The 17,710-nt window shown below is 31.0% G+C and overlaps 1 protein-coding gene across 1 annotated transcript; it reads right to left on the reverse strand.

Annotated features, from left to right (window-relative positions):
• Positions 1-1,949: 1,949 nt before the first annotated feature.
• Positions 1,950-9,193, reverse strand: LOC149889489 (uncharacterized). Its single transcript, XM_090084275.1, has 7 exons — positions 8,846-9,193; positions 8,501-8,597; positions 8,159-8,296; positions 7,040-7,145; positions 3,260-3,362; positions 2,718-2,871; positions 1,950-2,472 (listed from the first exon to the last, which is right to left on the reverse strand). The coding sequence occupies exons 1-7, from the start codon at positions 9,097-9,099 to the stop codon at positions 2,020-2,022; spliced, it is 1,305 nt and encodes a 434-aa protein (XP_089940401.1). The 5' UTR covers positions 9,100-9,193; the 3' UTR covers positions 1,950-2,019.
• Between the last annotated feature and the right edge of the window lie 8,517 nt (positions 9,194-17,710).

The raw sequence follows: 17,710 nt of genomic DNA on the forward strand, positions 1-17,710 counted from the left end.
CATTTATTATTTTTTAACGGTCGAAGAAGCGCAACTGTGCATCAAAGCATTATGATTTGTGGAAAAGCCCCTATGGTCAAAAAAATTGTCCTCAGCACTTTTTTGACCGAAGTTGAAGAGCAAGGGTTATTAGCTGTATAATCAATGCACAAAGGAGAGATCATCTTGTCATCTAAGACACCATCATATCACTTGCGTCCCGTCTATTTTTAGATTAACGTTTGATATCGAAAATAAACAGGGATAGACCTTACCAATTTGGTTAATCAGGATCGTTACAAACCTGTAGATAAATGGTAATGTGTCAGAACAAGTAATGAAACAGTGGCTCGCGGACATAAGAAGCTATTTTGCGTGAGAAAAATTATTTAGATATCTTATATGAACACAAGCGCAGAATTAACTTTAATTAGTCCGGGTTTCAATTTTCACCCAAAGCTGGAAAAGTCTTGATTTAAAGAGATCAAAAAATGTTTCTTATGCCACATTAGCTAAAGACAAGGAAAGAATTACAGTTATTGGTATGCAAGTTTATATTAAATTTATTGCTTACCGTTCTGTTATTTGTTATGCTTTTTGTTACGCTATTATTATTTATAACACAGCAACATAAGTTGCTTTTAATTTCACATATCTTAGAACGTGATCGCTTAGGATGTGGGGTTAGCATGATAGCATAATCTTTGCGCTTTTCTTAAAGTAAATGTTGGTGCTGACTAATCTCTTCCTTCCCTTCTTACTATATATGCTAACCAGAGAGTCCCCATAACTGCATAACTGTTATTGCCTCCATATTTAGTAGCTGTTGGTAAATCTACAAAGGGTTATATAAATCATAAAGTTCTCTATGAATATTTAAGCAACGCTTTCACCATAGAACAGAAAATAATAACTTTTCTTTGAGTAGTGTTTTTTTCACCAGAAAATAATCCTCAAAGAAAAGTTATTGCTTGGAACAACAAACATGAAAGTTGGATACCATTTTATCTAGTGAAGAAGCAGATTTACAAATAATTTTAATCCTCATTCCACCAAAAAACACTCATTTCATGCACCCACTCGACGTGGAACTGTTTGGCCATATGGTTGTGTGGCAGGACGATGGCTGTGAACGCTTTCCGCCTCGCCAATCCTAATGAGTATGGTTAAGAAGAAAATTTCGCAAGTCAACCAGTGGTGACGAAGAGGAAGCAAATATCATCAGCTAAACCTAAGAATAAACTTAAAAAGAAAAAGCCAGTCGTGCAATGCACTTCTGATTCCGGCAAGAACATCTCAAATTTAACTAAAGTCTAACTACCTATCTCTTCTTTTATAATGTGACATATAAATATCTAGAGCTTTAGGCTGACCCAAACCTATCAATTTTTTGCAAAACTGAAGCAAAACGTTTTAATTAAATTCATCTTTATCTTTCAGGTAACACAACTTCAATGAGCAGATGCAACGAAGTTTGAGCTAGTAAAGCTGCATGAATACGGATCAAAACCAAATTTTTATTTGTCAAGCATACAAATGTATAAAACTTTTTAGATATCATTCCTTTTTTTTTTTTTTTTCCTTATATTTGTCTTTATAAGATTCAAGTCAAGAAACGACTGAAAAAATACATATTTAAAAAAAAAAAACGAATAGACGAACACTGGCGGAAGTTCAAAAGCGTGGAGTGCAAAGATAGGGAACAAGCCAGTGGCCGCCGTTTTTGATTTTCGGAGGCTATAACTCCCTTATTTGTTATCGGAGGTCATTTATTCTAAGGAAATCGTAAAGAGCAATCTTTTCAATATCCGATCAAACTTTGAGATTGATAATTTATCAAAAAGCGAGTGAGAAAAAAATTTTAATTTTGGACTAGGTCGAAAAAAACAACACTGAGTGGTTTATGCACAATGCATCAATTTAAAATATTACTAAGTGACAATTTAAAGTGCGAAAAAAACAAGATGTGCTATAAATATGATGAAATTCTTTTTCCAGAATAATAAGAAATAAGCAAGCAACTTTGTATAGCATCGAAATTTACTTTCTGCCAGCCAAGGATATTGCAATATTGGGGGGAAGTCGAGAGGGCCTTCTTGGGGGTGGTTGAGCTTTTGGCTTGACTTTTTTCTGCTTATTGATGAATTCTTCGGTGGCTTCACAGGTTTTACATGTGTTTTTGTTTAGTTTTGGAATATTCATACACTTATCCCAATCAGCTTCTTCAGGAGGATCGCAAACATCACGATAGCTATAACGATCAGGTTTCTCAGACAACACCTCTTTGCTAATTCCGTCTACGTACCAAGAGCCAGTTTCGAGAGCGGCACCAAAAACACACATGTATTTGTCAGCTCCATCGTATTCCAAGCAAGGCAATCTGCATTCGATGCCTCTGTTTTTGACTTTACCAAAACAGTCTTCAGGGTAGGAGAAGCGAACTTCATTATCCACAATCATTTTCGGACACAGACATCCATCATTGACCATGATCTAAAAAAATAGAGGCATGAAATTGGTTCTTTGAAATTACATAAAAAATGTTTTATTAGGAATATCAGTTGAAAGAAGTAAGCACAAGGAAGAATCGTGTTACAAGGAAGATTCGTGTAAAAATTTAATTTTTTTAAAACTAAAGAAATAATCGTTTATAAACTAAAAAAACTCTGCTTGGAGATGTCCCATAAAAAAACCAGTGCACTGCTCATCAAGAAGCTCTCAATTTAAAAATTACTCACCTCGTCACAGTTGCTTCCGATAAGACTATTGTAAAACATTGTCAAACGTTCAACTGCAACAGTCAAACTTCCTTTTAAAATGGTATCCAAAAAGTAATGTTTGACATGTGGTAACCAAAGTGATATGCTATCGTTTGAAAATGTATCAAAGAAGCTAAATAAAAAATCCGTAGTAACGAAAAAAAGTATAATAGTGATATTAACAAGAAGTTTGATGAAAAAATTAAGAATCTAATAAATAAATACAATCTAACACACAAGAATAAAACAAGATTACACAATTTCAAAACCAGCATGAAAAATTGCTTTAGTCAAAATATTGAATTTCGAGTTTGGTTTGGTGAAATGCTCTGTCAATCAAGAACTTATCAGAAACTTTGAATTCACATATTCAGGACATTTTTTTGTTAATTGTTTTGAAGGTTTTTTTATTCATAGAGAGCTTCGACATCATTAAAATGAAAATTAAAAGATTGTTCGCAGCATATTGAACATAGAAAACAACTTCAAAAGTTTGAAAAGTAAAAATAACAAATGCTTACGTTAAGTAGCCTTGCGAATCACTATTCTTTTGGTATTTTGGAATGAAATCAGAATCGAGTAGTATTCCATCTTGAACACTTTTCAGATTTCCTGCACCTTGGCCTAAAAATTGACTTTTAACATATTATTGACCTACCGAAAAATGAACTCGCAAGATAGATATCCAAAGGGGCAGTGGGTGTGGTTATTGGAGTATTTGGGGAGGGGATAAGTCTGGTATTTTGGTGATGTTGGTCTAGTTTAAGTAAAGTTGTTTATTATTTATACAGCATTTAAACTAAACTAATGATTACGTATTTTTTTTATCGTTCGTGGATGAGTTTTTTAAGTTACAAATTTTCAATGCAAAGACTTTTTACTTAGCTAAGCAATAGATCCACACTACCCTTATAGAATCTTGAAAGTGATCTACTAAGCTAAAGGTAAATAGATATCAAATCTACGCGATATTTATTAACATCAAGGTTATAAACTGTAAGCTTCCATTTTACATATTTTTACTTTACAACAAGAAGCCGTAAATTCGGGCCGTCTTAAAATATTCTACACAACTAAGTTCCTGGAGGATACAACAACCCTATTATTACACAATGTAACAAAAAAAAAAAAAATTTCTGTTTATCAAAGTTTTTTGATGTTTCTTAATTAATTTGAGTATGCTGAGTCTGAATATGACATTGGATTTTTTATTGCATCAATCGTTTGGTCGTAAAAAAAAAAAAATCAATTAAACATATAATTAATATAAATCGTTTTGCAATCATGTTACATTATATTGTATTGTAACAGTCTCTCACAATCTCAAAAAACACTAAAAGTGAACAGTAGAACGAGGTTTTCTTTTATGAAGTTTCTCGTCATCGCGTATCAAACACCAGATGTAGTCACCCATCATAGCTGCATCCCATCTGCCCTGGTATCTTTTCTCCATTGCAAGAATATCCTGATGGAAACGTTCCCCGTGCTCTTCACTCACATCACCCAAATTTGGTCTGAAAAATTCCAAGTGTGAATGCAGGTAATGCAGCTTTATTGACATTCTGCATTTCATATCTGCGTACCGTACAATTAAGTTTTCCACTATCTCTTTGTAGTTATCACTCTTATTGTTGCCTAAAAAGCTATGAACAACATGTCTAAATGCAGTCCATGCTTCTTTTTCAACCGCAGACATTTTGTCCTCAAGCTCCTTACATGCCAACATAACTTTAATCTGTGGACCAACGAATATACCTGCTGAAACTTTTGCATCTGACACCTTTGGAAACATCTGCCGAATATGCTGGAATGCTGCACTATCTGGGTTTAATGCTTTGACAAATTGTTTGATAAGACCAAGTTTAATGTGAAGGGGTGGTAGTAAGATCTTTTCAACAGGTATCAGAGATTGATTAATAACATTGTGCGAACCAGGCTGTAAATGTTCTCTCACTGGCCACTCACGTCTTGTGAAGTGCTGGTTTGCAGCCCTGCTATCCCATAAACAAAGAAAACACGAGTACTTTGTGTATCCTCCTTGCAGACCGAGAAGAAATGCTAGCATCTTAAAGTCTCCACATACATCCCACTTGTAACTGTCGTAGTTGATTTTCTCAAGCAACAACTTCACGTTCTTATAGTCTTCCTTTAGATGAACGGAATGAGCTACTGGAATCGAAGGAAATCGGTTTCCGTTATGGAGCAAAACTGCCTTTAGACTTCTTGTTGAGCTGTCAATGAATAATCTCCACTCTTCAGGATTGTGAACAATGCCAATGTCATTGAAAAGACCACGAACGTCATGACAATAGCACAGTGATTCTGATACTACATAAAAGTATGCGAATTTTTCATGTCTTTTTCGGTATTTCGAGGTTCTGCAGCTTGGATCTAATAAATTCCATTCTTTCAAACGTGATGTCAGAAGTTCTGCATTTGATTTAGTGAGACCTAAATCTCGTACTAAGTCATCAAGTTCTTGTTGGATAGGGAAATGAGGTGAATCATTCGGTTCCCTGAAATCACAGTCATCATTGAGTTCATCCGGTGAGTCTACTTCAGAATGATATGCAGCTGCTTCTTCGGATTGAGGTGGAGTAGGAACAGGCAATTCATCACTGTGTGGAACTGGTCCAATAGAAGATGGTGTACTTGAATAACCTAGAGTCAGCCTATCTTTCGGTTTTTTATACTTTGAAATGTCAACAATGCAGAAAAAGCAGTCATCATGATGGTTCGTCGGTTCTCTCCATATTCTCGGAATCGCAAAGGGCATTGACTTTCGGATTCCACGCAGCCATCCTTCCAGAGTTGATCTGCAGCTACCACAACTGTAGTGTGGTGCCCACGATTTGTCCTGATCTCCCATAGCCATGCCAAAATAAGCATGATATGCAGTAAAGAATTTTGTACCACTGACAATCTTATGTTTAGCTTGTGTTGGACTAATATAGTAACCACAAACATAACAGAATGAGTCAGGACAAAGCTTGCAGGATCTACTAGACATATTCACCACTTCATGTAACAGTTGTAATTAGTTAAACTGAAAATAAACACACGAATATAGTTAAAATCAGCATATATATATAATGTTTTAATTGCATTACACATATACGAAAACTCCGAAATATACTTTATGCTTTTTCTCAGGAAATCTTGATGATAGAGAAAAACCAATGGTACCACTGAAATCAGCATACAAAAATTATGTAAGAAACATTAAAAAATTAACATAAACAAAAATGTTGTTACATGGTGTTATCTACTACTATTATTATAAAGAACTTATATACTTATATATATTATTATAAAGAACTTATATGAACTTGAGAAAAGTTCAAATAAATTTGTTTTTGAATTTATAATAAAATAAGTAATATTAGTAATTACTATATATAAGTAATATTAGTAATTACTATATATATAAGTAATATTAGTAATTACTATATATATAAGTAATATTAGTAATTACTATATATAAGTAATATTAGTAATTACTATATATAAGTAATATTAGTAATTACTATATATAAGTAATATTAGTAATTACTATATATAAGTAATATTAGTAATTACTATATATAAGTAATATTAGTAATTACTATATATAAGTAATATTAGTAATTACTATATATAAGTAATATTAGTAATTACTATATATAAGTAATATTAGTAATTACTATATATAAGTAATATTAGTAATTACTATATATAAGTAATATTAGTAATTACTATATATAAGTAATATTAGTAATTACTATATATAAGTAATATTAGTAATTACTATATATAAGTAATATTAGTAATTACTATATATAAGTAATATTAGTAATTACTATATATAAGTAATATTAGTAATTACTATATATAAGTAATATTAGTAATTACTATACATAAGTAATATTAGTAATTACTATATATATAAGTAATATTAGTAATTACTATATATGTAAGTAATATTAGTAATTACTATATATATAAGTAATATTAGTAATTACTATATATAAGTAATATTAGTAATTACTATATATAAGTAATATTAGTAATTACTATATATATAAGTAATATTAGTAATTACTATATATGTAAGTAATATTAGTAATTACTATATATATAAGTAATATTAGTATATATAATAGATAACTAAATTATTCACGATTAAATACAATTATGCATTTTTGAAAAGTTTACTTGCATTTTACTACAAAAATCAACCTCGAAAAAAAGTATAATGTTAGTATATCATTAATAATTGCAAAAATAAAAAGGCACCTAAAAGAAAGGAATTTGCGACTAACCTTTTATGCTATTTTGATATCTTAACTTATACAACTGTTTTGCAGCTCCGATCACATCTTCTCTCAATAGCCCTAATTCATCATGAAGAGCACACTTGTGCAATCTCTATAATCAAGTCAAAAAACAATCAAATCTAAAAAATCAATTTTTCAATTGATAAATAGAAAAAGTGATTATCTGTCAGGTTTAAACACTTATTAGCAACCAGATATTCTTTCTAGTCTCTTAACGTTTTTTTATTTTGTTATTATCTTATGATTGTTTCATTGTATTTGCATGATTTGTTCTCCTAAAAAAACACAATATTAAGATGCTTAACAATATTTATAAACGCTTAAGTATTTATTACCTCGTTTTGTAGTATGTTGAGCTTTTAGATTTGGATGTTGGTAATAGAGATTGTGTTTCAAGAAATCATTTCAAAATGTTTTTCGGAAATAAACCTCTTATTGGCTTTTAATGAAAATATTTTCTGTAGGAAATAAATGCGATATTTTAAAAAACTGCGAATTCATCATTAAGAAAAAGATTCCATCCAGATCTTAACGGTGAGATTCTGTCTGATTTTTATTGTAAGGATAGCAATATGCATGGCCGTCGAAAGGGGAAGGGGGTGGTGAAGGGGAAGATTCCTAGGGCCCCATTTGTGTACAAAAAACTTTTTTAAAATAACGTATTAGCGATGCGAAGAGAAACGTCTTTTGGAGTCGTCTCGATCAATACGAAATAGTTCGAGTACCTACTTTAAATCTTGAACAACATCGAGCATTAACATAGAATTTGAGCAAATTCTTAGATTTACTTTATTTGCACACAAATATTTTTTTTTTATGTAAAAAGTTATAAGGCGATAAAATAAAACAAGATTTCTGAAAGATAATCTCTGTTATCTTTGTTTTGTTCTCTCGGAAAAGCGCATGTTTCTGGAAACTAAATAATTTTTTTTATAAAGATGCCTCTAAACTTTCAGTATTTCCCAAATCTTTCCAAAATCCGAATCAAATAGTTTTGCAAAAATTCTGTACTTGAATTGAACTAAAGACGTGCTATTTAAAAAAAACTGAATGAAACCGGCTCAAAACCGGTGGACATATTTTTAATGAAGTTTAATTGTATACCTTTTTGACATTACGATCAGGTCGCATGAGTTCCAAATGAATTAATGATGAAGCTCTCATGTAATAAATTATCAAGGTAATCCAATTCGGATCAAAGGATACATTTTGGTTTACGCGGTGCTGCGGGAAAAACTTAGCCTGTAAGAAAGTCAAATAATTAATGAAGCTTTTTATAATTGGAACATTCACATATGTGAAGATATTTTATTCATACATGCATATACACACACGCAAATATATATATATATATATATATATATATATATATATATATATATATATATATATATATATATATATATATATATATATATATATATATATATATAGTATATAACAAACCTTTTCTGAGAGAAACTTTTTCAGGTCAGTATCAAGTGCCAGGTTTTTTCCTTTATTCAATATTGAAGAAACTGCTTCAATGTCATTGCTTTTTTGACTAACAAGAATATAAAAGTAGCACTTGTATTAACGATACAAGAATATTATGCATAACTCTTTTCAATTTTTTTTTATTCTATAGAGTATATAAAGGATGGTAGAGGAGGAAGAAAAACAGTGTTTCTGTGAAATCGGCACTTTTTCTAAGTAAAAGACGGTAAATGTTAACTTTTTTTTTTTTTTTTTTCTGTTTTTCATTAACATTTCGTTTTGTATAATGATTTCAATTTGTCAAGATGGACTTACCTGATAAGTGTTGAGGTAAAGTTTTCTTGATGAATGGCGTCGTCAACGTACTCTTTGACTTCATCCCATATTGAAGAAGATTGAGATGAGAACCACTCAGTAAAGTCGCTCTTTTCATCAATATTCTTTGAAAACGGTTTGTTTGAAAGCTTTATTACTTCAACAATACTTTGATAAGTTGTGGGTTTATTTTGTTTGGAAGGTTGAGACAAAGTTAAACCAAAAGAAAAGAGCAGCAGTAAAAATGTTTTCATGTTTATTAGTTTAAACTGGTCGAAGGTTCAAATGTTTTGTACGCTTTCTTTTGTTTTTTATATCGGACCAAGTTTATATTGAGGACCAAGTGATGCATAAAAAGCAGAGTAACTGTTTATCAAATTGTTTTATGATCATGTGAATTTAGTTGAAAGCCCTCTGTAAACATTTCTCGGTTTAACGAATCAATAACGTCAGTAATAAAATGTTTATTTACAAGCAAACTGTTTAATACTTTGAGCGCTAATTAAATGTGCTGAAGAGGGGCACTGATAAAATTGAGAGTAACTGTAAAGAGGAGCATTTTTAAAATTGTCAATCAAACTGAAGTAAACTGATTACTTGTCCCAATCGATAAAAGATTTACATTTTACAGTTAGAAATTAATGCTTAGGGTAGAGGTGGGCAGCTCCGGACTCTTAAGAATAATACAGATATAACCCATATGCAAAGGCGAAATCAACTGAAAAATCATTTTAATGAAAGTTGAAACCCTTATTTATTGAATTAAAAACAAATAAACAATGATTGAGTATTTAACAAAAGCACAAAACTTAAAATAATTTGTATAAGAAAATCAATGACTTTCAAAATTGATATGTTTTTCAAAATTGAATGACTTTCAAAATTTAATAATGATACTAATGCCTTATGAATCTTTTAGGACATAGCTTTAATCGAAATACAGCTCCAGCAAGCTATAGAATTTGCAAACTCCATACTAATCAACCTCATTGACTTAGAGCGTCACCGCTTATACACCCAAATTAACAGAAATTGCTTCTATCCAATGCACTGATGGCCATTACCAACACAACTCATTTTCTGGAATCGCGAAGTCACAGATGTAAAGACCTTCAAACTGATGCTCTTTTTCTAAGGTAATGGATGCCCTCCTTTTCTTATCTTCTCTTTTCTGATCCTTGGATTTAGAAGAAACGTTATAAAATTCAATAAGCGTATTTGTCAACTGAAATGGCTAACCCAAAATTCGGAAACCCATTTACATTGCTGGTTTTACTTTGACATACATTATAATAAATATCAAAACCTCTAACCTTATCCATAAAAAAATTTTTTTACGGCGTAGAACTTGGAATTTTAGGCTAGAGATGCACATAACAAAAAATTTTATTGTTAAACCTTATTTTATAATAAAAAAAATAAAAAGATTGTTCGGTGTAGAGAATATAATTGTGATTTAAATTCAGTAAGAGCATATAGTCAAATGTAATTTATAAGTTAATATGTAACGCAAATATGTATAGTTTCATCTTATAAACTTGCATATGACTGTAATCTTCGTAACGTTGTGAAAAAGTAATAAACAAATATGAGCAATCAAGCGATCAGGGTTCGATGCGAGGTGGGTGCAGTATATGTTTTTTTTTTAATATTTCGATAAAAGTTGAATTTTAATTCTCGCCGGGGGAAGGGGGGTAGTCTTAATGATTTTTTTTGAGGGATAATGGCACTATAGGTGGGTGAGCTTGGATTGTGGGCTTTTTGGCAATCTTATGCAGGCGCATCACTTGCGCAAAAAAAAGTTTTCATCTATATCATTTGTTTTAATAAAGAAAAATAAGTTCTCATCTATGAGTCTTGCATTTGCTCTGGACATCTGTCCGACAGTATTTTTACTAATCCTAACCATAGAACTTGTGCTATGTCTTCCCTGAGGCATTAACTGCTCGGTCTTGACCAATGTGTGCAAATACATATTAAATTATACTGAAATAACCCGGACTGGGGCGGTCATTTGAGCACGTCTATCTTCAACACAGCAAAAGACGCACTAAATGTATAACCTTTAGGCGATTTTCATCCAATCTGTATAGGGTGATTGAAACCTAAGGTAAGGGTATATGTGATTTATACTATAACCACACCATCCGCTATACAATTTGTGCAAAAGGACCTCTGGTTCTAATCTGGTGGTCACTAATGTTTGACGGATGTCGAGTGTGGCAATTCGACTGCCAAATGGGAGCAATATTGTCAAACTAATTCAAAAGTGCTCATAACTAAAAGTTTTCCCTTTTCTGCCTTTCTCCCTACCTAGTGGTCCTTAATCGCTAGCATTAACACATAATTCAATTAAAACCGCTAAGCCTTTTTAAATGTATATTTGATGTATGTATTCTGTGTATGTGTATATGAATATGTATATGTATATATGCATGTTTGTGTGTGTGTGTACCAAAAGTATGTTATAAAAAAGTGTGTTTGTGTAGCATGGCGGAATTTTAAAAAATGAATTCGTAACTCGTCTAAGGGTCGATGCGAGGGTCGCACCGCAATTCCAATTTTTTTAAAAAAACTTTTTTTGCGGACAATTGAGTTTTAGTCCTCTGGATCGGTTACTTCAGCGTTTGTAACTTAAACGAAAATTGATACTCAGAATTAAGAGAATTAGGCTAGAAAATAATTCGAAAATAATACACTGAGCAAGAACTTAATCCAATTTAAAATTTCAAAATTAAAACGAATATTGACACTAGGCTACGACTAAGTGATTCAGGCCAGAAATACACTAAGAAAAGTCAATATTGAAATGAATATTAACACTAGGCTAGAACTAAGAGGATCAGGCTAGAAGTACAGTGAAAAAGGTCAATATTAAAACGAATATTGACACAAGGCTAGAACTAAGAGAATAAGGCTGGAAGTACCTTTAGGAGAATCTTAGTTTAATCAGAAAATTAATCAAAAGTTTCAATTTTGAAGGAAATAAAGGCTTTTAGGGATAACATTTATGACTCAGAAGTATTAAGTAATTCTGTGTAAATAAGGGCTGTTTAACGGTCTGATGCATGTGCGACATGTGGGCTTAGAAACCTTTTCATCTGGGTATGTCTTGATTTTCTTCATCTACGTGAGTTTTTAATTGACTCTGGACATCTGTCCAAAAATATTTTTACTACTCCTAATCATGAGGCTTTTTTTCTTCCCTGAGGCATTCACTGCTCGGTCTTGACCAATGTATGCAAATACATATTAAATTATATCAAATAAATTATAAAAAAAAGCCTATTAGAAATTACACCGACTAAAAAGAATGCATAATGGAATATATATTATGAAACTTATAGAGTAGTCGCGGCAAAAAATGGCGACATGTTGAAATAAATACTAAAAAATTATACAAAAATAAATTGAATGAAACCAGATCTTGACAAAAAACTTAAGATGCAAAAATTCAGAAATTTTTTATGAATTTGTATTTCCTCAAGTAGAATAAATTATGAAATGTATCGTTTCATTTCACTCTCCTTTGAAAAAATTAGTAACGTTATGGTTTTTTAAAGTGAAAAATCATACGATATTATCGGTTTATAACGATATTTTATCGTTATGTTATAGTTTGCATTTCCAAAGACCATATCGTATCGTTATAGTTATCGGTATTTTTTCAAAACCTTGTTATCGTATCATTAGGTATCGTTTTAAAATAATAACAATACGCAGACCCTTACTAACAATTTCAACTGCGTTTTTAATTGTAGTAACACTTCGAGCTCAAGCTATACTTAATGATGAGCTCCTGAATGATGGTTAAGACTGTGATTACAGCCCGTTTACAGTGAAAATGTCGAGAGATGTTTCACTCAAAACAGTCAAATAAGTGAAGAATATTTCATGCTAGTTTGAGAAAAATTTTCAGAAAGAATCTTGTCTTCTTGCTCATTAATTAAAAAGCTTCTTGTAACTAAAAACTTCTGATAAGAAAGCCAATAACCAAATAATCATCAGTCATTAACTTATCTTGATGTATTGTTTAACTATCGAAATGAGGAAATGATGAAAAGTGATTGTAATAGCAAATAAGTATAAAAGTAATTGAGCATTCGTTTACAAAATATCGTTCTAACGAAACAGATGTTCACTACTCTCTTAAGAAGACGAAGTAGTAGAAAAGCGCAACAAAAAGTTGATCAAAAGAAATCCACAAACTGGTCTGAATATTATCCTAACTATGATTAAACAGAAAATTCAATTTAGCAAAGCTCCTACCATAACTAAAGCCAAAAACATCAATATCGATAAATGCCTTCTGTTTCATTCTTAAGATTAAAGCGAGAAATAGGCGAAGGTATTAAAGTTGCATCAGAATTCAAATACCAAACTTTTTTTTCTCAGATCAAAAAGATGCTGTTGGTGTTTCTTGATTCTCTTCAGTGATTGATAAACTAAATTCAAACTAAATAGCTATTAATTTGATAAACTAAATTCTCATTAGTGTAGTGTGATTAGAAACTAAATCTTTGAAACGTCGACATCCTATAAAAAACCATTGTCTCAAAAAAGGTGTAGCTGCTTACCTTACGTTATGTTGAGTCCTCCATTTTACAAAAAAAAAAAAAGGAAAAACTTGCTTGTGGAAAATGCTTAAAAGTATTTATCACATAGGGTAAACACTTAGTGATCGCCATGCGACTTTTTCTTCGCCACTCGGTCACTAAAAAACATAAAGAGCAAAAACTAGTTGCTCGAAAGCTCAGAAATCGAATTTAAAAAAACATCGATGTTCTCTTTATAACGGACGAAAATTTGACTATTGTAACTTTAAAAATAAAGACAGAGTTTTTTAGAAAAAAAAACTTTCCAAAACCATCCTTTATGCTTAATGACAAATTTTAAAAAGGTTTTGAATAATTACTTAAACAGCATGTTGTTTATAATCTTTTTTATTTCTTTTTCAGAGTATTATTAGGATGCAGGAATATCTTATAAATATAGACTTGAAAGGGAAGGTGTGGGGTGGTGGTGGCGAACACTGGAAGCAATATAACCTTTGCTAGTAATCGCCATCAATTTTATTTTTTAAATTGACTTTTTTTGTCCTTAACATAAAATATAAATTGTGACGCATAAGTCAATACGCGTATGGCTCAATTTTATTTAAAAATAGCCATGTATTAGGCAGTTAAATCTTTGTCAATCCTTGCTATAATTACTCCTTAGTAATAGTTCCAATTATTGATAATTGTCATTTTAATTTTTTTGAATCATCATCCCACACCGTTTTTTTTGTTTTAAGATTAATTAAAGAAAAAATTAAAGCATATAATTAAATAGTTATGATATATTTTTAAATTAAATCATTAAATAGCAGTTGCCGCCGTCGTATAGAAATTCATTAATAGGTTTTAAGCAAGTTTAAAACGAATTTTACACTTGATAATATAACAATAGCTATAATATAATAGCTACTAAATTTAACCTTGCAATTATTATTTAAATTTCATATATTTTATTCAACTATTCGAACTAAAGATGAATAAAATGAGTTGTGGCACATCCAGAATGGCTACTAGAGATGGGTATACTGAAGAACATACAGCGAGGTAAGCTTAAACTAAATTATCCGAGTAACAAACATTTAAAACGCTTAAAAAACAAGATGTGCTATAAATATAAACAACATGAAATTCTTTTTTCAGAATAATAAGAAATAAGCAAGCAACTTAGCATAACATCGAAATTTACTTTCTGCGAAACAAGGTTTTTATAACGGCGGGAAGTCAATAGGGCCTTTTAGGGGGTGGTTGAGCTTTTGGCTTGACTTTTTTCTGCTTATTGATGAAATCTTCGGTGGCTTCCCAGGCTTTATATGTGTTTTTGTTTAGTTTTGGAATATTCATACACTTATCCGAATCAGCTTCTTCAGGAGGATCACAAACATCACGATAGCTATAACGATCAGGTTTCTCTGACAACACCTCTTTGCTAATTCCGTCTACGTACCAAGAGCCAGTTTCAAGAGCGGCACCAAAAACACACATGTATTTGTCAGCTCAATCGTATTCCAAGCAAAGCAATCTGCATCAGTTGAATATTGAATCTTTCATAAAAAAATGAAGCTGAAGACCAAAAATAATTTAAAGGAAGTGTACTTGTTTTTACTCTTAGAAATTAAAGTTTGATTTGAAATGAACTAAATCAATTTTTATAAGTTTTCTTATCTCAAAGCAGCTTTGATTTTCGCTGTTACAAGAAATATTCGTGTCACAAAGAAGATTCGTGTTACAAAAAAGATTCGTTTAAAACTTTTTGTTTATAAACTAAAAAAACTCTGCTTGGAGATGTCCCATATAAAAAACAGTGCACTGCTCTTCAAGAAGCTCTCAATTTAAAAATTACTCACCTCGTCACAGTTGCTTCCGATAAGACTGTTGTAAAACATTGTCAAACGCTCAACTGCAACAGTCAAACTTCCTTTTAAAATGGTATCCAAGAAGTAATGTTTGACATGTGGTAACCAAAGTGATATGCTATCGTTTGAAAATGTATCAAAGAAACTAAATGAAAAGTTTGAAAGCAGTAAAAACCTCCTGTAGCTTACAAAAGTAGCAATAATGATATTAACAAGAAGTTTGATGAAAAAATTAAGAATCTTACAAATAAATACAATCTAACATACAAGGATAAGATTCAATAATTTCACAACCACCATGAAAAATTGCTTAATCAAAGAATTAAATTTTGAGTTTGGTTTGGTGAAATGCTCCGTCAATCAAGAACTTATTAGAAACTTTGAATTCACACATTCATGACATTTTTTTGTTAAACGTTTTGAAGGTTTTTTTTATTCATAGAGAGCTTCGACATCATTAAAATAAAAATTAAAAGATTGTTCGCAGCATATTGAACATAGAAAATAACTTCAATAGCATATTGAACATAGTAAAAATAACAAATGCTTACGTTATCTAGCCTTACGAATCACTATCCTTTTGGTATTTGGAATGAAATCAGAATCGAGTATTATTCCATCTTGAACACTTTTTAGATTTCCTGCACCTTGGCCATAGATCCACGCTACTCCCGGGGCTGAAGGTAACATGAACTTCTTTTGTAGTTTTGCCTTCAACGCTATATGTATATTGTCTCGATCGTGAAAAAAATGATTGAAATTTTTTAAATGTTAAGACAAGCGTTCATTTTTTCTGTTTGAATAATAGTTTTTTTGCTCTTTTTTTAAAACACTCAGTATTAGCTACAAAACTAGTTTGACTTTATAGCAAAGACTGAGTGTTTGATTTCCTTACAATCCTTCTTTTCAGTCGGTCAGGTTTTAAGTATTTCATTATAAAATTAGAAAGAAAATTAAGATTTACTTTATTTGTACATCCTTTCTTGAACTCTTCTGATATGTGTTTTTTAAACCAAAAACTGAATTCATCAGGAGTATAAACCAAGAGAAACTACCGAAATTTTTTTTCTCACTCAACTTAACGGGAGCTTTATTATTCGTTATCCGCCAATTCGAATAACCTCTTTAGATTTTAAGAATACATTTACGCCAGTAGCAAGATTTGACTTTCTTTACAATGAAAACAAACTGTTTAATACTCTAGTTTTTTTTGCCGAAACCCTCAACACTGTTTAAGTGGTTTTGCCAATTTCGGAAACAATGAATTTTTGTGTTCAAATGTTTTGTACGCTCTTTTGTTTTTTATATCTGACTAAGTGATGTATAAAAAACAGAGTAACTGTTTATTAAATTGTTTTATAATCATGTGAATTTAGTTGTGAGGCCTCAATAAACATTTCGTGGTTTAAAGAATAAATAACGCTAATGCACAAAATGTTTATTACAAGCAGACAGTTTAATATCTGAGCGCTAAATAAATGTGCTGAAGTGGGGGGCTGATAAAATTGAGAGTAACTGTAAAGAGGAACATTTTTAAAATTGTTAATCAAACTGAAGTAAACTGATTACTTGTCCCAATCGATAAAAGATTTACATTTTACGTTTAGAAATTAATGCTTAGGGGAGAGGTGGGTAGCTCTGGACTCTTAAAAATAATACAGATATTACCCATATGCAAATGAGAAATAAAGTGAAAAAACCATTTTAATGAAAGTTGAAACATTATTGAATTAAAAATAAATAAACAATGATTGAGTAATTAACAAAAGCACAAAACTTAAAATAAGTTGTATAAGAAAATCAATGACTTTCAAAATTAAAGGGTAGCGACTTTCAAAATTAGACGGTAGCCTCGAACACAATCTTTATACATTATTTCAATTCTTTTTTTTTACCAATGGGCTCATATTTTATTCATAATTTAAGTTACATAATGCCACAGCAACTTCCCAGTGATTATAATCAGTGGTATGAATAATTTTAACACAACTTTTGTGCCTTACCCTCAGGATTATGGGGAATATTTTTAGATTCAGTGTTGCAGGACTATAAAAGCCATGAATATGCGAAACATTAAGTTTAATCTTTGTCAAATGTAACGTAATCTGCGTCCAAAATTGTAACGTAAATTTAACAGTTTTTGCTCTTATTTTCTTTCAAAAAATTTCCTTTCAGCTCTGTGCTATAAAAGGTTGACATAATATTTTCAAACCGCCATCATTTCGAATTATATATATTAGCCATTTACTAATTGAAAACAAATTAAAAAACAGTGGGCTTGAAATATTGTTTTTAAATAAATGCTGCTTTCTAAGTTAACTAAATAAAAAAAAAAAATGATGAAACACAATATTCAAGTTGAATGTTGCTCCTGGCATGCACATAAATCCTTCACTTATAAAGTCATACTTCATCACTTCATAAATTTCTTTATGTCAAAAGTTGTAAATTTT

The sequence above is a fragment of the Hydra viridissima genome, unplaced genomic scaffold (assembly GCF_058129835.1).
Source record: "Hydra viridissima isolate aposymbiotic clone 2 unplaced genomic scaffold, HvirCarnegie_v1 scaffold_4, whole genome shotgun sequence".
NCBI classification, from domain to species: domain Eukaryota; kingdom Metazoa; phylum Cnidaria; class Hydrozoa; order Anthoathecata; family Hydridae; genus Hydra; species Hydra viridissima.

Excerpts from the sequence above, each read along its gene's own strand:
- LOC149889489 (XM_090084275.1), bottom strand. The coding sequence starts at position 9,099 with ATGAAAACATTTTTACTGCTGCTCTTTTCTTTTGGTTTAACTTTGTCT. Across the intron at positions 2,872-3,259 it reads GATTCGCAAGGCTACTTAAC|CTTCTTTGATACATTTTCAA; the intron begins GTAAGCATTTGT and ends TTTTTTATTTAG. Across the intron at positions 2,473-2,717 it reads TCGGAAGCAACTGTGACGAG|ATCATGGTCAATGATGGATG; the intron begins GTGAGTAATTTT and ends CTATTTTTTTAG.